Source organism: Choloepus didactylus, chromosome 5 (genome assembly GCF_015220235.1).
Source record: "Choloepus didactylus isolate mChoDid1 chromosome 5, mChoDid1.pri, whole genome shotgun sequence".
In the NCBI taxonomy this organism is placed as follows: Eukaryota; Metazoa; Chordata; class Mammalia; order Pilosa; family Megalonychidae; genus Choloepus; species Choloepus didactylus.
Genome location: NC_051311.1, coordinates 2,373,066 through 2,395,677, shown reverse-complemented (window position 1 = coordinate 2,395,677; position 22,612 = coordinate 2,373,066). Strand labels below are relative to the sequence as shown.

The 22,612-nt window shown below is 44.9% G+C and overlaps 1 protein-coding gene and 1 pseudogene across 1 annotated transcript in view; both read right to left on the bottom strand.

The window, feature by feature from the left end:
- The window catches only part of SLC39A12 (solute carrier family 39 member 12), a 58,242-nt gene that overhangs the window by 2,376 nt on the left and 33,254 nt on the right, over positions 1–22,612 (bottom strand). Inside the window, exons 9-11 of the mRNA XM_037837377.1 lie at positions 20,538–20,604; positions 18,002–18,160; positions 16,234–16,421 (exon numbers count right to left, since the gene is read on the bottom strand). Of these exons, the coding sequence (XP_037693305.1) occupies positions 16,234–16,421; positions 18,002–18,160; positions 20,538–20,604 (414 nt within the window). The remainder of the gene's footprint in view (positions 1–16,233; positions 16,422–18,001; positions 18,161–20,537; positions 20,605–22,612) is intronic.
- Positions 457–13,745, bottom strand: LOC119534468 (annotated as a pseudogene).

Here is a 22,612-nt window from a genome sequence, read left to right as displayed (position 1 = left end):
ACTGAGCTACAGATATTCCCATAAATCTTAAAACATTTCTACTGGAGAAAAGGCAACTGCCCTTATTACAACCACACCACTAAAGTCTAAGTGACAGCAACAAAGGGACCTACTCCTGTTCCAAAGACCGAGATTTAGCACTGCACGGTCTAAAAAATAGGCCAAGGAGCCGAGATACCAAACACCACTGTCATGAAAACAACAAGTTTCTATCCTTGTCTTTCTTCTGCTGCGTGAGGAACCAGAGAAGTCAAAGAGAGGACTGTTCTGCTGAGCTAAACATGACACATTTAAGAACAGACAGGTGTGTGTTCCCTGTTATCCTTTCAGGGCATTATTTTATCTGTGCTTAAAAGAACTTCAAAAATAAAAATGCTAAAGAATTATTTAGCTTGTGATATTTTGAAGTAAAGTTTCTTAACTTTCCGTGAGCAACTCTTCAAGCAATTCAACTTTTCAAATAGTCGTCACTCCAAAGGCCCTTTGGCATGGGATCCATCCCCCAATGACAAAGTGGCTTCCAGCTTTGTTGAGCGGGACAGTGGCTCTTTGTTCCTTCGGGATCCCAAATCGGTCATTCGAAGTCACCTGTCTGTTTCCCAACACTATGTATGTCAAACTATAGGGGTACAACTTTAGGAACTTTCTTTATTTCAGATTGTGCCAGTTTGGATGTATTATGTCCCCCCAAAAGCCATATTCTTTAATGCAATCTTTTAGTAGCAGACTGATTGGACAGTTGATTAGGGTGGAACCATTGACTGGGCTATTTCCATGGAGGTGTGGACCCCGCCCATCAGGGTGGGTCTTGATCAGTTCACTGGACCACTTAAGAGAGCTTCAGGCCCAGATACCTGCTGATGCTTGGAGACACTTGGAGATACAGACAGAAGGACGTTTGGAGATGCTAAGCTATGAGATGAAGCCCAGAATTTGCCCTGGAGAATCTAAGAGAAACCCAGAGACATCCTGGAGAAAGCTATTTTGAAACACAACCCAGGAGCAAAGGACCAGCAGATGCCAGCCACATGCCTTCCCAGCTGACAGAGTGTTCCAGACACCATCAGCCTTTCTTCAGTGAAGGTGTCCTCTTGTTGATGCCTTAGTTTGGACACTTCCATGGCCATAGAACTGTAGATTTGTAACCTAATAAACCCCCTTTACAAAAGCCGATCCATTTCTGGTGTTTTCCTTAATGGCAGCTTTAGCAAACCGGAACACATGTTGTCCCCACTTTGCCAAGAATGAGGACATATCAAGATGCGTTAGTCTTCCTGGCCCCGGAATTCTCCAGATAGTCAGCGGGACCGCTGAAACCCCTCCCGTTGTGGCGGGAGCCCACCGTGGACCAGTCCTCTTTGCTGCTGCATCAGCAGCAGCTGTTTCGTGGGCAACGGGGCCTGAAGCTTCAGGTCACTTCTGAAAAGAAAAGTAACCTGACGTGTGTCTTTCTCACAGCTTAATTTATCTCCACTTTTGGTAGAATTGGCTGGAATGTTATTTTTTGTTTAACTGTTCTCTTGAGAACTGCAACTGGTTTCCTATGCACTTCATTTTGACTCGTTGTTTAACACAGGAAAATATTGCTCCATATTCCTGTCACTTAGAGGTGGTCGACTCCGAGGACTAATTCCTTTTCAAATTCCAGTTGCTCTCCGAGCTGCAAGGCCAGTGAAAGTGCCACAGAGACACTGCTTTCCAGACATGACTCTTCCTCTACAGCTCAGACCGTTCTCACAAAAAATCCTGTTGGATTCTCATCCTGAATTGCCGGGTCTCACTTTGTTGGAATCCTCTGTTTAGTCTTGGAAAATTCTTCTTTCTGTCCTTTCGATCCAGTTTGATCACATCATCCATCATCACACGACACGTAGGTGTCAGGCAGGATTTGAACTAGAGAGTGTGGCTCCCGATTTCCTGCTCTTTATCACCAAAGGCATCTTGAATTTGTTGAGGTTTTCTTGCTGCAGGTTTTCGGTGGTGGTGGCCGGAGCCGCCGTGGCTCCCACCAGCTGGCACCAAACCCGTCGATGACCAGGACAGCCAGTGGGGAGGCCCGAGTCGCACGCTGACCCTTGGCTCATCTTTCAGTGCCTTTGCAGCCCCAGCTGAGGGCTCGGCGGGTGAGTTTGACATGGAAAGTTCCTGCCTTCTGACAGCGATATCCGTGGGACACCACTCAGAGTCCTGCGAACCGCCACCCCCAACCTCAGCATGGGGCAGGGGTGAAAAGCAAAGCAGGGTCCCCAGCGGCTCTCCCGGTTGGGGGCCTCACAAACAACACGAGTCCTTTTGGTGTGTGGGTGTTTTTTCCTTTTTGCCATGAGGTTAACCATGCTACTTTAGAAAAGTCCCATATGATTCATTAATTATTATAAATCTAAAATAACATTTTGAAAATCCACAGAATGTGGGTAAGACATATGTTTCCAATCTTGTAGCAAAATGACTTGGCAGAAGGAAACAAACATTTAATTAAAATGAATGCTTAAATGAAATGTAATTGTGGCCAATTGCTCATGCAGCTGATGACGGGTTTATGACAAACGTCCCCGTTTCTTCCTGCTCAGTGCGTGACCCACCCCATTCCATTTACAAAACCACGCAGGCTTCTAATACCCTGATTTTAATCAAACATCCACACTGCAGAATTTTAGGTTACATTAAGATTTTATGTGTGGGAGGGATAGTATTTGTTCTCAGGGCTTGCAATCGACGGTACTCTTGAGGGAATTCACAAAATCATGCTTCAGAGTTTCCCAATTCCTCTGATTTTCAATAGTTTGTAAGTAATTTTCAGTCGGTTATTCCAAAGCCAGACAAAAAATGCAACGGGTTCCCATCTGCCTTGGCATCTCAGGCTGAATCTCACACTCCACCTGGGCAAAGGGCTCAGTCTTTGATTAACCTTATTTCCACACTCTGGAATGAGTCTTTGTGTAGTTCTCGCTGCTCCTTGTTTTCAAACAAGAAAATTGATGCTCATTTATAGGACGCAGCCGGGTCACTGCTTGTCGCACCTCTACGGTGAGCAGCTGCCTGGCTGTTTGTTCATCTTGGATAAAGCAGGAGAAGTGGTTGCTGGAAAGATATTTCTTGGCAAAAACTTATAAAATACAGATTATTTATTGTTCCATAGTGATTGTTTTGCATGGATTCTTGCATAGAAAAATATTTCAGACAAATATAAGCATGGTGGTGAAAACTTTTCTGGCTCACCAGATAGAACTTAAGACAAATTTTCAAATCATCAATGTCTTAATGGACCTGCATTTTAGAAAACTCATTTTCAAATTTCCACCTTTGCTCCCAACTTCCACTCAGGATCTTTGGTTGGGGTGACTGCCATTGACTATGACAGATTTAATAGCCATTATGGTTTTAGATACAAAACCACAGAGCTAGGGGATTACTGCAATATCTCAAGCACTTTCAGCCCCAACCAAGTCTACAGATGCCCCAATTTTTAAAAACAATCATTGGATCTACTACCCATAACCTAAGCTGATGGACCTAATTGATAAATGTCTTTACAAGAACTTCCAGGCTGTGCCAGAGACCCCACTCCCAGCGGGAAGACCCCAGCCCATTATTCTCAGTCCACCCGTGGCCCCCCCAGAGAAAATGCTGTATTTCCCAATCCCGGGGCCACCACTCATAGGGAATGCAATGTATTCTGTGGGGTCGTGCAGCAGGGTCCCCGGTCTTGATCAGATGATAACTTGTCCATTCAGGTCAGCCTTCTAGAAGCTCATCTTTCCCCCAGGGTCTCTCAAGAGGCCTTGGCTACAGAGCCTATGTGATACTTACTTAATTTGCCTTTCTTTGCATCCCCTTAGCATGTCCTTCTCATACTTTTTCTGTCCTTTGATCCTCTAATCCTGTGAGAGTCTCATTATCAGCTCTTTTTAGTCACAAGGAGGCATTGGCTCAGGGAGGACAGTGACTTACCTAAAGTCACACATATGTGATGTAAAAATAGGACAAGGAGCCAGGCCATCGCTTTATAGTTGGGGACGTGCAAAGACCCAGGAAGACCGGCTGTCTACCCACAAGCCATCCTTGTCCCCCTGGTCTATTAGGGTCAATACATTTCTACCCCTTAGAAAATAATGGAAAATCCCAATGCTACAAATGTCCAATGAGGCATAAAATAGTCATTGCAGATGAATACATGATACCAATATATAATATCATATGGGATAGCATGCTGCCTTTGTTCAGAAAAGGGTAAGTATCATACCACTGATTCTATATTTTTGAGGCAGGCAACATGCACTGGGCCAGTTTGAATGTATTATGCCCCCCAAAACACCATTGTATTTGATGCAGTCTTGTGTGGGCAGATGTATTAGTGTTGATTAGATTGTAATTCTTTGATTCAGTATTTCCATGGAGATGTGACACACCCAACTGTAGGTGATAACTCTGATTAGATAATTGCCATGGAGGTGTGTCCCTGCCCATTCAGTGTGGGCCTTGATTAGTTCACTGGAGCACTGTATAAGCTCAGACAGAAGGACCAAGCTTGCTACAGCCAAGAGGGATACTTTGAAGAGTGCACAGGAGCTGAGAGAGGAGCTGCAGATGACAGACAGTTTGAAGATGGCCGTTGAAAGCAGACTCTTGCTCCAGAGACTCTAAGAGAGGACAAACGCCTCAAGAGCAACAAAGAGTGACGTTTCTGAGGAGCTGAAGCCTAGAGAGGAACATTTTGGGAGAAAGCCATTTTGAAACCAGAAATTTGGAGCAGAAGCCAGCCATGTGCCTTCCCAGCTAACAGAGGTTTTCCAGACACCACTGGCCATCCTCCAGTGAAGGTACCCGATTGTTGATGTGTTACCTGGGACACTTTATGACCTTAAGACTGTAACTGTATAACCAAATAAACCCCCTTTATAAAAACCAATCCATTTCTGGTATTTTGCATCCCAGCAACATTAGCAAACCAGAAAAAAAGCTGTAAAAACAAATTAATGCAAAAGCCTATAGAAATGGATGAAGATGATAATCATTTCAGAAGTTTTATGGAGAGTCTTCCTGACGTGGAAAGCTTTGCCTCGATCTGCATGGCCTCGTTGAACCTCCCAACTCCACACAGACATTGATTTAGTGAGAAAACCCAGCTATGCTGGTTTCCAGACAATTCTCATCTCTTCTTAGTATGATTACAGATGAACACATGAACCACAATATCTCTGGGATACATATCAAAGTACCAGAACATCCCACAGAAAGTCTTTCCAAAAAATGCAAATATAATGCAAGAACACTAAAACTCAAACTGCATCTGATTAAGATGTTCTACCTCCTCTGAATCTACCCCCATTTTTCATCTCCTCAGTCAGAAAATTTTGAGGGAAAATAAAAGTTCGTATGAATTAATTTTCAAGAGTATATATTTTAGAGTTTTTTTTTTCCTGTTTTTATAGTTCCTAGCAAAAGTCTAAGGGCCACCATTTACCCCTTGGCTTTCAAGACAGAAGAATCCCCTTTTTCTTGCAGGGCGGTTAACTTCTGTGACTGAACATTTTCATAGATCTTGATTTTTACTCTAAGACCAGAGGAGGTGAAATGGTGAACAACAGTGTGTTGACATTGTAGTCAAGGGATGGGAAAAAGAGAAGAAATGTTGTTAGCAAAAGAGCCTTGCTTGGAAATGGTGCTAAAAGAAATGTTCTTTAGATGTCTGCCAGAAACTTGGAAACCTTAAAGTAGGGAAGTAACTTATTTTCTTACCTCCGTGGTTGGCAAATTCCCCAACTCAACTGAATGGGTGCTAAGACCAGATAGTCAAGGAGTTGCAATGTTCAGAGAAAAATCTCTACCTAAATCAGAGCCTTTAAACTACCATTGTTAATTTCTTTCTTCAATTTGGAATCAAGATGCACCAAAATCCATATGCTGAGTCCTGTTTGTGATCATGGTCCTTGCAAGTTTCATTACTGGAGACATGGTTATGATGGTCACATGCTAACTAGGATTTCTGAGCATTTTTAGAAAGCAACGTTAAGCAAACATTTTAAACATGAGTCAGTCTCCACACTTGTATTCCTAGTCAAGCTGAAGCTTTAGAGGGAATGCTCATGGCAAATGTTAGGAGAAAACCTCAGGAGAGAGGACAGATGAGCTGTGTTTGTCACAAAGCTGAGTGGCCTATAAAATGTTACTGTTTGTCCCTCCTTCTCATGCACTGGAGCTTCAGAACCATGTGCCAAGCAAAGCCGTCCCTGCCCACTTCCACGTGTAATCTGAAGCTGGTTTCTTGCTAGTGTCATTAAAGATCCCTTAGTGAATATTTCAACATTTACCTTCAGGATGGTTCATAAGTGAAAGTACGGAGAAAGATCAGAATCCAACATCCCCAAAATAAGCTAAAGATGTCAAGGACCTTTCGTTCTTAAACAATTGCAATTCAAATATAGAAATTCAATAACTTCAATATTTATTGAAGCCGTTTGGTGATGTCACTTTTAAAGGTAAAATTGTTATTCAAATATTTTCCTGTCTTGAGAGTGCTTAGCTTTTGCCATCAACAATTTTTAGAGAAGTGATTTGCTTGTCCATTCATGAAGCTCATTTGGCAGCTGATTTTATGTCCATCTTCTTTTCAGAGAAGCTAAAACCCACTGTGCATTCTGAGGAAGGTGTGCATTTGGATTTGGCAAGCAGAACCATTCTCATTCCTAAGAAATATGGTGAAGTAGAAAACTCAGAGACCTATTTGGGCTTGGCTGGTCCAGGTGTATGTATTCTGCAGTTGCACAAACTTCATCCCACATGTAAAGGCCTTGATTTTGTCCTTGCAGAAGCACACAGCTGAGAGAAAGATGGAGACTTGTCAGTGCACATCAGCATTTGGCTTGCAAATCTGCAATGACTTGTTTGTGTAAGCAAACTGCAAATTTAAAAGTTGACTCAGGTCCACCAAAGAGTACATGCAAATTACATTATGCTAGCAGGGTCTGCAGGTCTACATGGAGAAACGTCATCGTGGTTATGAATTGTTCTGTGTTTCTTCTGACCCACCCACACATTCCTACTACTCTAAAAATAAAAAAATTTGAAAAGAAGAATGAAAAACTAAAGTGTATTTTGAATGACTAGAGTGTTTGGTGTTTAGGGCCAAATGACACTGAGGCATTTGAAAGCCTTCTATTTATACCCAGGACGGGAAGATTCAGTCCAAATATTTTCCACAGTCTCATACCACCAGCATACCTCCATGCTTTCGTTCAGATGGTAATCACTGCCAGGAAGAGCCACTGGGATGTCTCCACATTGTCAAACACAGAGAAAAAATGAGTCAGTTAATCACTGAAGATTCCATCATCCACATATTTAGAACAATGTCAACAAGGCACTCAGTGAATTTCTACCTCGATATTTTGAAGGGTTGTTTGATGACTATTTGTTGATAACATGTCATCTAAAAATGATCACAAAGTGACACGTAGGAGTCTTTCCACTAAACAGATAAATAGGGAGATGGACTTAATATGTTCTTAATGACACGCAAAATATATTCAGTGTGTGCAAAACCTGAAGGCTCAATCTGTATGTCCTTCACCCATGCACTTTCTCCAAGAAATTTGCTGAAAAATCATTCACAAAATCCCAGCTCGCTGAAAATTTGGTGAATTAGGCAGACCAGGCTTTACAAAGCCAAAGCTAGGTAGACTTCTCTCCTCCTTTCTCTGCATGTGGTGGCTGGCCATGTCACCAGCTGTCTCGGTGTTCCACCACGAGGGCACGCGCCTGCTCTCGGGGGCCCTGCCCAAGCCTGGGAAGAACCTCTTGGCATTTGTGCTTTTCTCCCGAAGACAACATGGAGCCTGCACAGCTTCTCTTCTCTGCAGCGGTTGTCTCGTGTGCTCAGTCACCCACTGGACCTGAACTTGTGGCCGACCCCCGGTAACACTAACGAGCGGACCAGATCTCACTCGACATTCCCTGTCCCCAACTTTATGAAAGTGAGAGGCACGTTTCTCCAGTGGATGAAAAATCACACAAAGATCAACTTTGCCCTACAGCTCTAGTGAAGATCTTAAAAAAGATATGTCCCTTCTAACTTCCAGAGACAATAGCGATTTCTTTCATTTGCTTATTCTCATCAATCATCAATACATATTTCTCTATTCATGCAATTTAAAATTGGGGAAGAATTGGAAAACAGATACTAGGTGAGCTAAATGGTTGCTGATTTCTGTTTCTAATGTGCTTATAAAATGAGAAGATTTATGCGATTGGTGATAGAATCCTTTTGACTTGTAAATATGCCTTTAACTTAAACATTTCTATTCACGGTGGCGTTATATTAAAAATACTGTTTAGCAAACATGTCCTACTGTTAAATAATAACTTGTTCAGCACTACCTACTTTTTTTTTCACCCAAGATGTTAAAACACAAAGGTTTCACCAGCTCTGCTTTAATTACCTCTTTAGCTCTTCAGCTTATGGTAATAATACAACAAGCCATGTTGGGTTCAGTCTAAGAAACCTTGAGATGGTGAGACGGTGTTGGAAGGATTCAACATCATCTTCCCACTGAGAACCCTGAAGTGCTGGGCAATGCTTAGATCTCAAAGTCCCAGCGCAAACATGCAGCCTTTAGGGCCTCACACTCCGTTACTACCACGACGTAATCCATTTCTAGAGACCAGAAGCCCTTCTTTGTGTGATCTCTGCAGTGCTAACCACTTCTCTAAACATGTGTGTGACTGTCAGCTGGAAACCTGGGGTCTCCTCTGCTTTAAGAAACCCGCTGCCCCTGGCCCCACAGTGGAGGAAGGATGTGAGGTTATGTCAGCTGCCAAATTTCAGGGAGGAGGCTACTGGTTTTTTCTTTCCACAGTTTTACAGGAAATGAAGATTTATGCTGGGATGTTTGCTTAAAATTAGAACTGTATCAATTCTGGCTTTTAGCAATCTCCCAAGAGTTTAGCCAAATAAAATTTGGAGGCAGGCTAAAACATATCCTATCCTCCGCTTACTATTTCATTTCCCCCTTTTCAGTGAATTCGTCTCCTTGGCTATCCCTCTTGATGTCAGTGAAAAGGGGCATATTGGAGTGCATTTTATTTTAGAATCATATTTGATATCAGTAGTAGGATCCTCACTACAGATAATCGTGTTGGCTCAAAAATATACTGAAATTGGGGTTGCTCCATTTGACACAGGGCCTGTTTTGAGTCCAGGTCACTTTCAATGAGTTGCTGTGCTCATGAAACAACTTAGGACGCAGGTTGAATTTACCCCGTCAAAAAAGAAGCAAAGACCCCAGCTCTCAGTGGACCTATGGTTGCGAAACTGGAGGTTCTGATCAGGTTATTTCCATGGAGGTGTGGCCCCGCCCATTCAGCACGGGTCTTGACTAGTTCACTGGCGTCCTTTAAGAGCCCGCACAGACCCAGATGCTTGCTGACGCTTGGAGATGCTCGGAGATACTAGCCCAGAGTTTGCTCTGAAGAAGCTTAGAGAGGACCCCGACGCTTAGATGCACAGGAGCTGATGAAGCTAAGAGAGACAAGCCCAGAGACATTTTGGAGAAAGCCCTTTTGAAATGCAACCTGGAAGCAAAGGATCAGCAGACGCCAGCGTCGTGCCTTCCGGGCTGACAGTGGTGTTCCAGACGCCATCGGCTTTTCTTCAGTGAAGGTATCCTCTTGTTGATGCCTCAGTTTGGACACTTTTATGGCCTTAGGACTGTAAATTTGTAATATAATAAACCCCCTTTATAAAAGGCTATCCATTTTCTTTTGCATTAAGGCAGCTTTAGCAAACCAGAACAGAGAACCATCAGCCAGCTTTGGTATTTTCTTAAGAAATGGATTGCTTTGGAAGATACATATTCATGTGTATGTGTGTGTGTATGTGTGTGGTTTCAGAGAGGTGCTAGAAGAAAGAAGATATGAGAAGTAGGAAAAAACAAACATTTCTGGTGGTCACTTTTTTTTTAAAATTATAGAGTTCAGCATTCATCAAAGTGGAACCTAATAATCATTTTCTCAGAAAATTTCTAAGTATGGAGTATGACTGATTTTTGGAGGAAGAATAGAAATCTCTCCGAACTGTTAGTAAGAATGACTCACACTTCTCATTTTTGTGAAGAAATAATTGTGACTGTTAAATTATATTAATTTTTGCTGCCTGAAGTGAGTAAATGATTTTCAACTGCTTGTCACTTTTTCTCTATAACAGAGCATTTAAAATAATGTCAGTGGCACTCATTTACTTCAAGGATAATATTTGTTGGAAACAAATACAGATATCAAGTTTACTTTAATGCATTCTTTTTTCTTTTCAAAACAAAAGATCCCCTTCCTGTGGATGGATGTTGTTTAAAGGGCATTGCTCCTAGGAATTGCCAAGCTTCGAAGAAGGGCTAACCTATCAGTTTTTTGGATGGAAAAAGGGCCCATAGACAGGAACCAACTTGGTGGGTCCAGAGGACAGACTGAACTGCATTGGATTCACTGAGATTTCTTTAAGAAGGAAGGACTTAATCAAACTCAATAAATTGGGGGGGTAAAGAAAGAATGACAGGGAAGAAGAAGGGATTGACATACTAAAAATTTAAGGGTCTATCTTAAATTAATCTTATAGGCAAGTGATTGAGAAAGGAGAAGCTTGGCTAGAAAGGTGGTTGTTTCACGAGTCAATTGATGACATCCTTTTCACTCACCTCACCACCTTGAAGCTGTCATATTTGCTGAACTGAATAATTGTAGGGAAGCCAATGAATACTTTTCAGCCTGCCTGTTGATAACCCTGTTTATTGACTGGTTTTATCACTAATACTCAGATATTTTCTTTGCACGTTTGGGTGTGTTTTAAAGGCAGAGCATCTTAAGTTCAAATTCAAAGTACTCTTTACTCTGCCTTCTAAACAAGAAAAATGACCTGGACTTTGGCAAATGCTCCAGGCAGAAGTCTGGCCCTGAAAGCACTTCCAAGGCACGTCTCAGAGGAGCAAATCAGCAAATTGTTCAGAACGGCTGCTTCTTTCCTGCCGTCTCCCCCAACCAACGCCACATACAAGTGAAAGTAGGAGCATCCGAAACAGCTGTGAAGAGCACCAAGAAAGCGTGAGCTGGGAGGAGAGGGTGCGGGGGTTTGGAAGTCAGGCATATTCTCAGCGAGTCGGCCTTGGACGGACACGGAGGGCGCTGAGCTTGGTTCTGCTTGGTTCTGCTTTGGCAGGACTTGGTGAGGAGCTCCCCTCTCCCCCATCCACCAGCAGCACGGGCCCTCGGACGCCGTGGATCCAGGGACCTCACTCTAGGGACGTCTCCACTCCATCCGCAGTGGCAGCCCTTTGGGGGGGCCAGGAGCTTGTTGCTATGGAAACACAGTTTTGCAGGATCTAAAACCTTAGGAAAAATGCCTAAAGGTTTGCAACTTAATTTCAGATCCAAAATAAATCCTTGGTATAATCCATTTATTGGTTTAAAATTAATTAATTAAGTTTTTAAATTACAAATCATATTAGTACAAAAAATAGTCTCTCTTAAACAAATGGCTGGAAGAAACAATACTTTCAGGGCTTATATTTTCCTTCTATTTTAGCAATTTTGTAAACTTTAGAGAAGTTGAAAATAGAAAATACTGAAAACTTCCATTTCTGAGAATTTTCTTAGGAGGAACTTTAGGTTCTCAGACAAAATGAGATGGTTCTAAACGGCTGTGTCCATTCCCAGTCACCTTCAAGCCAAGGTTAGTAGTACAGGGAATGTATTGACCACTGTTAACAAGTTACCACAAACTTGGTGACTTAAAACAACTCACATCCTGGGAGCCGGAACCCGACACTGGTTTCACGAAGCTGAAGTCAAGGAGAGGGCAGGGCTGGTCCCTTCCGGAGGATCGGGGAGACTCTGGCCCCTGCCTTTCCCAGCTTCCAGAGGCCACTCGTCCGCCTTGGCTCGCAGCCCTCCTCCATCCCCAAAGCCAGCATCTGCTTCTCCCAGACCTGCAGGCACATCGCCCCTGACACATCCGGGAAAGGAGCCTCGTGATTGCACCGGGCCACCTGGGTAGCTCAGGGCCGTCGTCCGTCCCAGGTCTTAGGCCTTCTGAGAAGTCCCTTTGACACAGCGGTCCAGTCGCGTGGCCCAGGGAGCAGGGTGTGGCCATCCAGGCTGGGGGAGGCAGTATCTGTGCACAATTATATCTACTGAGGCAAATCTCATGGAATCCTTGTAGCAAAGAGTAGCTCTGGTTGTCAGTAGATTTAGAAGTAGAACAGGGAGATAAATGGGTGCTACCTGTAATCGGAGGGCTCTCTGCATTGGACACTTCTCCTGCCGGGTGCCACCTAAAGACTCCAGCCCGCCCCCCCTTCTTTGCACAGATGGTGGAAAGCAAAAAGGTGGAAAAAGCAATAAAGCAGATGTGGCTGAATAAACATTAGAAAAAGGAGGCTCCGAGACAAGTGCTTCAATCAGAGATAAAGAGGGACCTTTCAGCATGATGAAGTGTCAGTTCAAGAGACGTAATAATCCTAATAACAGCTTCCAACACATGAAACACTAGTGACAGAACCAGAGGAAGAAACAGGCAAATCCACAAACAGAGCTTGATGTTTTAATGTCACTCCCTCAATATTTAACATCAGTAGGTTAAAAATCAGAACTCAATTTGAAGATACAAGTAACACCACCGGCTAACTGGCTTCGTGACATTCGCAGAACCCCACACCCAGCTGCTACCGTCAGTACTTGCAAATGAACTTGGCCCAGGCACCAAGACAAAACCTATGTAAGGCCATAAAAGAAGTCTCAGAACATTCCAGAGGACAGAAACAATGCAGAGGATGGTCACTGACCAAGAAGGAATTAAATTAAAATCAGTAACTAGATGATATTTAGAAAAGTCTCAAATGTTGAGAAATTAAGCGATATACCATAGTTTAAAGAAAAAAACTTAGACTGGAAATTCAAAAACATTTCAAAATGATTGGTATTGAAAATGCAAAATATTAATATACGAGGTTTAGCTGAAGTAGTGCTTAGAAAGAAATGTATAGCTTTCATTGCTTCCATTAGAAAAGAAGAAAGGTTTAAGAGCAGTGACATCACATTCTACCTTATAAAGCAAGAAAATAAATAGAAAATTAAATGCAAAGTAAGTAGAAGGAAAGAAATAATAAAGACAAGAGCAGAATCAATACAGAAAATAAAAAAAGCAATGATATAGCCAGCTGGATTTTTGCTTGTGGGATTTGTGCTTTCTGCTCCTGAAAACTTAGGCTCTGCCAGATTAGAGACCCTTGTTCTCGGAGTTGGGGAGGGGGTGCTTTCACTGCAAACACTATCAAGTTTCTGCCGAACTGGAAGCTGGAACCCCTGCCCCCTGGTCATCTTGGATTCCTCATGCCAGTGGGTGAAACTGTAAAGGACACTGACTCTGCTGGTGGCGGGAGACACTGTCGCTGTGGACACGAGGTGCCAGGCTGCAGAGGAGGGCACCCCCTCACAGATGCTGGGGGTTCCCTGGGGCCTGTTGGGCGTCCATGCCTGGCACAGTGGGGAACAGGAAACATGGCCTGACGAGGACAAAGCGGCGCAGACTCAGACCCATCAGCAAGGATCTGGGGTGCCGCCCAGACAGGGCTGTCCGAGGGCTGGGTCACAGCAATGTGGCTCTCAGAGGCGGCTCGGGACCAGCAGGCTGCAGTCGGCTCCCCAGCCCACGGTGTTAGGTCCTTGTGGCTGGTGACCACCTTGAAGGGACTTCGGGACATAGCGCCTGAAGGGAGGGCCTGACCATATCAGAACAGGAGGGGCCCCTGTTCTCGAGTCAGCCACAAGCTCTCTCGTGAGCTCCTGGCCCACCAGGCACCCCTGTGTCCTCCGTTTCCTGAGCCCCATGGAAGGCAGTGGGTGGTGGCGCCCTCATGGTGGCCACTCTGTAAAGAGGCCCCCGCCCGTCCCTCACTCCTGCTCCCTGGGGGTGCTCCCACGGGCCTGCTCGGCCTCTGCTCTGGGGAACCCAGTCCAGGGCGCCGGCCTCCATGATAAGGCCTGGCCTCCTCTGCCCCCCAGAGCCACGTCCAGTCGTTCCCTCTCAGGCCTCTAGAAAGGGCCCTGAGTGCCGACGTCTGCGCGTTGGCCATGGCAGCAGGCCACGAGGATGGGTCAGCAGCTTTCCCAGGAGCAGACATCCTCCTTGTCCACCTCGTGGCTAACGGCTCCATCGTTGCTGTAGTTCTCTCTGTTTGGGGAGTTAGGAATAACACACCCAATTTCTTTGAAACAAACGAGCAAAACAGACTTCTAGCTGCACTTTTGACGTGAGCCCGCTCGGAAGGTGGCTGTGAGTCCCCAGGGCTCAGCCAGCAGCCAGCAGACTAACGTGCTCCCCGTCAGCCCGGGTCACTCTCACGGTTTTCCTTGGCAGCGCTCAGAGGACAGCGGGGGTTAAACTTGCCGTCGGGTGGGCGAGCCCGTTTGTCCAGAAGTGGCTCAGGAGGTCGGGAGAGCAGGCAGCCTGCATTACTGGAAGGAGCCCCAGGAAGCTCAGAGGATTTTCTTTCCCATCTTTTTCCCAGGATGCTGCTTTTTCCATGGCTAATCATAATTTGCAGTTAGCTCAAGATTTGTGCTAGTTGGACCCTCAGAGGATATCAGCCACATTGCTTCCCTGCAAGACCAGGAGGAGAAACAAGGAGGGGCAAGTGTGTCATCGGCTCAGGGCTCGAAGGTTCCAGTAACCTTCCCAGATGGCTCTCGGGAGAGGAGACCCTGAAACAGAGAAGGATGATTGCCTACGTGCGAATCCATCCGTCACTCTGGAAGAGGAAGCCGCTCCGTGTCAAGAGCAGAATAAGCGTCAACGGAGCACAGCATTGGCACCTGCTGACCCGCAAAGCCAGAGAAGGAGCCAACAGAGAGCTGCAGATCAGCATCGTCAGGGGAGTTGCAGGATAATGTGCAAACATTCTAAGTGGAGGGGAGTGCGCCTTGTTGAACGACTGGGAACAACTTGTATTGGAGGTCAGGAGAGGCTGGAAATCCAGATTTCTCCAACCAGAAGGTTTGCAGGGTTCTGTCTGGGCAGAAAAGGGGCTAGAATTCTCCAATATTGTCCACCTCTTCACTGTCAATATGAGGAGCTTTTGTTTCATAAGCCACAGAGAAGAACATTTCTGAACATGGACGCACATCTGGTGTTGACCTCGTCTACTCGAATCCCACGAGAATAAAGAAAAGCTAACCTGGGCTTGGAAGTGAGGTGTTTCCTTTGACGGAGCCAAAACTGAAGTCTCCTTCAAGAACTCTCTGTTGTCCTGGTTCTGGCTTCCAGTTTTTCCCTTAGGACACTTTTTTTGCTCACTCACTCCGGGACAATAGATTCCACCACACCACCTGCCAAGCCACCGGGCCGGGCCCACAGAGCACCTCGTCTTTCTTTCATCTGCTGCAGGACTATGTAAGAACGTAGCTGGCTTCCCTTCGGATTGGTGTTCTGCTGATTTCAGCCTCAGTGCATTTTGCTACTTTACGCCATTTGCATTTGCCTGGTTCCAACGTGAGACGGTCACCAATACGGCACTCACCGTGACATGGGATTTATAAACAAGTCCCATGGAGAGCCTCCCTGCAAAAGACTGGCTTATCTTGTGGAGACCAGAACTGGAAGAGGCAAACAAGGTTGAAATTTCCCAGGTCTGATCCTTCAAAAGAATATGGAGGGTGAGCCAGGCTTGTCATAATTTCAGTGACTTGATGTTATGATAATCGTCTTCCTCATTTCACAAGGTAGAACAGCCCTTTGGCAATTAAAACTTAAAGATGAAATCGATACTTGATAAATATAGTTGGTTAATTAAGTCAAACGATTGTTTATTTCAACGACACATTTGGTAAAACTGTTTTGTCTGGTATAAACAAAAGACCCAGCTTTTTAATAGAACTTTGTATTTTCCAGCTGAAAGTGTAGGCATCAAACGTAAATGCAAGGCTGGATCAAAAGGAGCTGTTGATGACTTTTGACAATTCTGATGCCTCATTCAGTCCACTTATATTCACTAAATGAATGTTAATAATTTCTCTGTCTCAAATTATGTTCTGCCCACAATGTACCGTCTTAGATCATGCAGGGTAGTTCCTGTTCTTTCATATTTTCACCTAAATTCTTCTCTTCTCCCCATATATCCTCCCATTTGATTGCCTTTTGCCTATTTTACATTTTCACTGTTTAGAAAAGCGAAATAGAAAGGTAAAGCTTACCATTTCCACCAGAGATAAATATAAGAACATTCCGGCAGTGAGCGCTAAGATCCAGTTTTGAACATGTGGATCAGCTGATACCGAGAGGCCAACGTAGAGTCCTACAAAGGCAGTTAGAGCACTTAGGAAATTCATCAGGACGGCAATCTTGATGGGAAGTCCAGAGCTTAAGAGCACAGCCAAGTCCCCTGGAGTTTCAGGACAAAGAAAAGAAAACACCAGTGTCACTTCACTGGTGAGGCCAGTCTCTTTGGTGAAGAAATGTGCTGTTAGAGTATCTCAAATTCCAGCAGTTGAAACCAACTTTATGAGTCAAGTTGACTGACCTGATGGTAAAGTGGTTTCCTCTATGTTTCTAGGGTGCCTGGCCAGCTACTATACTGTCGGGAAGTAGCTTTTCGAGTGCCCTGTCCCTGCTGCCCTGAGGCTGGCATCTGCACAGATACGGGACACAGCTTTAGTTCCCGATGTCCCGGGTGGGTCATTTCCAATATCGATAAAAACAAAGCCAAGTCACTTGCTCTCCCCGAGTGCCACATCTTTTTGCCTGGAACCTGCCAGCTGAAATCAGGGGACAGTGGGCACGACATGGCTCTACTTACTCAGGTGGGTAATGCTGGGGAGAAAGAAAACTAGTTGGTATGAGATTTAACAATCATTGCAAAAATTGTTTTGCTGCCTTGGCAATGACAGGAAAACGGCCTTGTTCTCACCACCCCTTTCCTCCCAAAGAATAACCTATTAGTAAATTTTAGAGCCTCTATTTCTTAACGTTTCGAGGCTGGAGAAGAGGCTGAAATGCCGTGGAGGACAGGCCAGGACTCAGCTTCCCAGTTCCTCTGTGAGGTGGCTCCTCCGGGCAGGGCCTAAGCCTTCTGCTTGGCCGGGCTCCCGGGACCCAGTCTGTGGTTGGTGGGGACGGGCCTGGCGTTCTTATCACAGTGGCTAAGAGCAGGGCCCGGGGAGCCCCCGGCCCAGGGAGTCAGGAAGGCCTTTGGCCGCCTTGCCCCAGGGGGCTGTGCCAGGGCTGAGCTGGGCAGGCCTCGGACAGGGGGCTGGGCAGGGGCGGGGGCGGCCGAGGGCGCTGCAGGCCACAAGGTGGGGACGGAGGGGCTGTGGACAGGCCTCTCCCGGGGGCCCGGGCAGCCTCTGCTCCGTCTGGGTCTCCCAGCCGGGGCCCTTCCGTCCTCAGCCCATTTTTGTTCCCTGCAGGCGGGATGTGGATTATGGGGCCATTAAGATTGTCTGGGAAGAGAGCCTCATGTGCATCTCCCCCACACACCTGTCGTTTCGATGTCACGCTTGGCTTCAAACATTTTGTATAAATCAGGACGATGAAACCATGGCTTGGTTTCCCTTTCAATGTGATTTTATGTCATTGGTCTGATTGCTGACATAAAGAGTCAAGTTCCCGTCTTAAGGGTAGAGTTCTCCTCATGTTTTCCCCACATTTAACATGCGGATTTTAAAGTCCTGGCCAAAATTCTTTAAAACGAACTTCCTCTGAATGACTTCCTCCCACATAGAATGTTCCAAAACCCCCTCAAAAAGTCACTTCTGGTCCTGGAAACACTGTAAAAGAATCTAATTGAATTTTACCCCAAGGTACACAGCTATTTTCTTTTCCTGGCCCCCTTCTTGTAACGGTTTCAATAAACCGTGGCGGGACAGTCTTCACCTGTGTCTGTAAAGGAGCCTAAAACCCCACGGCCGGACCACACCACGGCTTCCTCCACAGCCAGGAGCAGCGGGTCCGAGTCAGACTCACCCATCCTGTGTGGAATCTCGTGGCACAGGATGGCGATCGCCGTGGTCACTCCCGTCTCGGGCGAGGATGAGAAGGCGGCTCCGAGCGCGAGGCCGTCCGCGAGGGTGTGCAGGCCGCTGCCCATGAGGAGCATGACTGCCAGTCTGCTCGCAGTGTCGCCTGCAGGGCCAGTGGGGTGCGGGCAGCGTGGAGAGGCTGTGCCCGGAGCCCCACAATCCCACCAGCCCCCTTCCCCTGACAGCCTCAGGCAGTGGGGTCTCATTAAATAAACCTGCTTGGTCCCAGCTCTCAGGACAAGTCAGGGCTGGAGAGGCAAACACGGTCTCCGGAACGCTGCCCGTCTGCCCCATTTCCCTAACTGGTCAGACTAATGGTGAGATAAATGATGCACTGGCTCCACTGCTTTATCACCTTGCCCAGATAGGCTAATGGGAAAACAAAAATGATATTGTGATAATCTCCCCAAATATCACTGCTGTCCTTTCTGCATGGCTTCTGTAAAGCATCTGAAACTATTTTAAGAACCTCCCCGCAAATGTCTTTCAAAGGATTCTGTTCCACCACTGTTCCCTCCACGATGCTTGTCCCCGCGCTCGCAGCACGCGGCGCTTCACTGCTCTCGGCAGGGCCCGTCCCCTCCCGGCTGTGCGTGTGGCCGACGGAACCACCACCAAACCCTCCTGTCGACGCTTCTAGCTGGCTCTGGAATCATCATTTAATGTTCTTGCCCGACTGCAAAAGAACTTCAGGGACTCGACCAGCTAGACGTTGAGAGGCATAAACAGAGGCTTCTGTTTCTATGAAATTTGGTTCCATAGTACACAGTATCTGATGAGGAGCAGAGTCAATGAAGTAATTTAGGTCATAATGGTTAAATTAGGGCTCAGTTCTTTTAATGGACAGTACTGTTTTAAAAAACCTAAAATTGTATATTATTATAAACTGATTTGGGAGCTGAACAGCAGGGAAGAAGTACAAAAAGTATTTTGAGGACAGCACGTATTCTATAGTAAACTGTCCTGATATCTCATTTGTGAAGATCTATCACTGAAATCAATTATCATTGTCTAAAGCTCCATCGATTATTGGTTGCATATGTACTTTCACCACAGCAGCTGAAGTAGTAGCTATTGTTCCTGCTCAAACTGATTGAATTATTCTAATGACTGTGGGATGAGGCTATGTCCTCACTTCCATTGGTCACATGGTCTAAGATTAAAACTTGATTTCCTGTTTCATTTGGGGATATGATTTGACTCATTTCACATCCCACAGCACAAAGCAAACACCAGATGAAGCCCCCACAATGAGCCAGGAGGCAGCTGGGTCACCTGCACTACAGGGGTGGCCGGCACATTTGACTTCTAAAAATCTTTGTGAAAAGAAAATAAAAAATTTAAAGTAATGCAATTGATGATGTGCAGCCCACAAATAAAACTGAGGTTTCCATATGCCTCTGTGTCCTTCTGATGTTAGCAGCCTGTATTCAAATGGAAGATTGTTACCCAGTATGTTCTCTGCTAGGGAACAGTTTGAGCATTTTTGTTGTGTATTATTTTCCTATCTCTGATTACAGGTTTCTAAATGTCAGATCATGAATACACAAAGGAAATATACACGTTTGCATGGAAGCCACCAGAGCACACTGCAGTTTTATAATATTTAGAATAATTAAAGCATCATTTGGAGGGAGATAATGAGAGACATTTGCTGGTAATTTAATATTCTCATTACAACATTATCTAATACTCTTTTACCTTCATTTACGTAGGCAAATTGAATGCCAGATTTCTGAGCTATCAGAGGATTTCCATGGTGAAACATGGGCTGGGACTTGGATCCTTTTGCTTTTTGTTTATTTAAACCAGTCTGTGGACAGCATTTTCAGATCCTGTCTTTGAAACACAAGTTGTGTCCAGCTCATAGGTAATATAAAACAAGTAATCGAATATTTGAAGCTAACTCAATATGCCCCTGGCAAAGGGCAGCTGAGTAATCTAATTTGGATTTGTTCATCCTCCACACTGTATGCTGAGCTCAAAATCTGAGTGGAAAGCTATCAGGCCTATGGAGTATTTGAACAAGACCATTGTAACACCCCAGGGTAGCCTCCATTCCCTGCTTTCTCTCCTCTTCCTTAAAAAAAAAAAAAAAAAAAAGTTTATTGCCCCACCCCGGGGCACAGAGCATTCCAGAATTACTCCTGGAACTAAAAATTTAGGAAGAAAAGTATGTTTATGTCCTGAAGGCAGAACTGGACAGCAAATGTGAGCACACGTGCTCATACGAGTTGAAGCCTTCAGAGGATCAATTTTGAACAATTTTTAAAGAATAGAATAAAGTTGGTATAAATCTGTAGTACATTTGAGAAATTGATAGAAAGGGGATCTTAATTAACAATTTTATTACAAAGTTTTCAATAATGAGATACGTATCCAAGATGAGACCTACGTGGTTTTGGCACATTTATTTGAAAACAGACCTCCCCTTTGTCTATGGAACTTTCTAAAGTTTAGCTTTTTAAATTGATACTCACATTTCCTGTTGGAGGCTGTCACATCACCTGTAGGAATTTCAGCTGCCTGAGAGTCCTCTGGACTTTCCTATTTAAAATTAAAACAAAACAAAACAAAACAAAACATAAGCACAAGTCATCATCTGGTTGAAAAATGAAACATCTAAAGAGTTATGCTGATTTTTTAAAGGCATTTTAATATTCTGGAGGTTTATTAGATCTTCTGTGTTGCAGAATCTTAGATGGTAAAGCTGAAAGTGGGAGCAGAATGTGCTTTTTGCACTGTCTACATTTGGATGAAAATCAGTCTCATGTAGACCAGAATCTTCCACAGAGAGCTAGAGGCTACAAGACAGCTTGTGATTCAGCCTCTTAAACTGTGAAAGCCTTTAGGAAACTCAAAAGTGGTAGGAAAAAAAAAATGCTTCTTGACCTAATCTGGCCCTACTTCTGTACGGTGGATCACGGATCATGGCTTTGTTTCCTGACCTTTAGGCAGATGGTATGTTCTAGATGGAGAAGAAAACCACAAACTCAACACTTTGTTTTGTTCATGGTAGTATAATATTCAGTTTTTGTTGCTCTACCACTCGGTACCAGACTTTTGCCAACTTAAAAAGTAGATCAATAAGATGTAACATAATCGATTTAAAAATTGTTCATCCATTCATATGACAAAGAAGCGAGATTTTGAAATTGACACCCATATTATGAGTTAAGGTTGCATGATTTTGATTCAGAGACTGACTCATAGTTCAATTTCAGGAGGGCATTTTCCTGCTCTATGCCCCAGATTCTTATAATTCTATCATGTAAAGTCATGGAAAATTTGAGATAAATTTATTGTGAGACACAAGTAACTTTTTAAAATATAAAACAGAGAACGTAAACATAAAGCTTGTATGTCAGAACAACAGCAGCTATTCAAAAGATGTGACCAAGGCAACTTTGGGGAAGGTGGTCTGAGTTTGTGGATGCAGAAACAACAAAAGTGTCATCCCCTTACATTTTGGATTATAATCAAAAGTCCCTACAGTTCTATTAAGAAACAGGAGTTCCCATATGATTTCCCAAGAAAGCTACATATTGTCATAGCATGTGAAGGAATCTAAAGGCAAACATCCAAAACTTCTTTCCTTCAACCAACACTTTCCTGAAAAGCAGGGAATTGAACCCAGGAAACAATCCTAGAAGTTTTATCATTTCTAGCCACTTTAGGCTGATCTCGCAGCTTAAATAACAAAAGCAGAGTGACTGTGCCAGGGGGCAAGGGGGCTCAAACAGCCCGAGCTCGCTGAGCTGTCTGAGGATGGCTTGTGTGCTGCTGCTTCTCCAGAACCTCAAACAGCAGGAACACAGCCCGCACTACAGAGATTGTGAAAGGAATTCCAGCCTGAAGGTATCAGCTTCCGACCTGCATTTAAACTGTCTGAACATTAAACGCAACGGGCTTTGGAAACCCTGATTAAAGGAAGGCTCCTCGCGGCCATCGCCGAGCTGCCCCAGCTCTGGACAGCGTCTCCGGACCCTGGTTCCATCAGCAGAGGCGCCGGGGGCCGCTCACCCGTCCTCACCCCGAGTCCCCAACTGTGAGCCCCCCGCCCCAGGGCAAGGAGGCAAGTTTTCTAACAATAGCATAATTTACTTTCCTATTTTTCCTGTCCTTTTCCTTGTTAGCTGTTTTTAGAATTGGAATGGGCAAGTCGTCGTAAGCCTGCTGGGAGATTGCGTTTTGAGAATTAACGTGGAAGATTTTAATATGGAACAGAAGGCGGCTCAGAAACCTCTCCCCGGGCAGGAACGGCCTCCCCTCCATCACCAAGTGGGCACCCACCCCGCCAGGCTCCGAATAACTGTGTGCAGCCACGAGCCCCGGCTGAGGACCCCTTGGAATGGAAAACCTAAAGGCACCGGCTGATGCAAACTTGTGAACCAAATGATTGCGGAGATGTGCATCGTGCCGCTCGGATCCAGACGTGGCTCGGGTGCTGCGCAGAGCTGGGGTTTGGGTTTATGGAAAATGCTTTTTGTGTTTTAAAACAGCTCCCAGGTGCGTGGCCAAGGTTTCCAAACGGTTTCACCATGGCCGAGAGCAG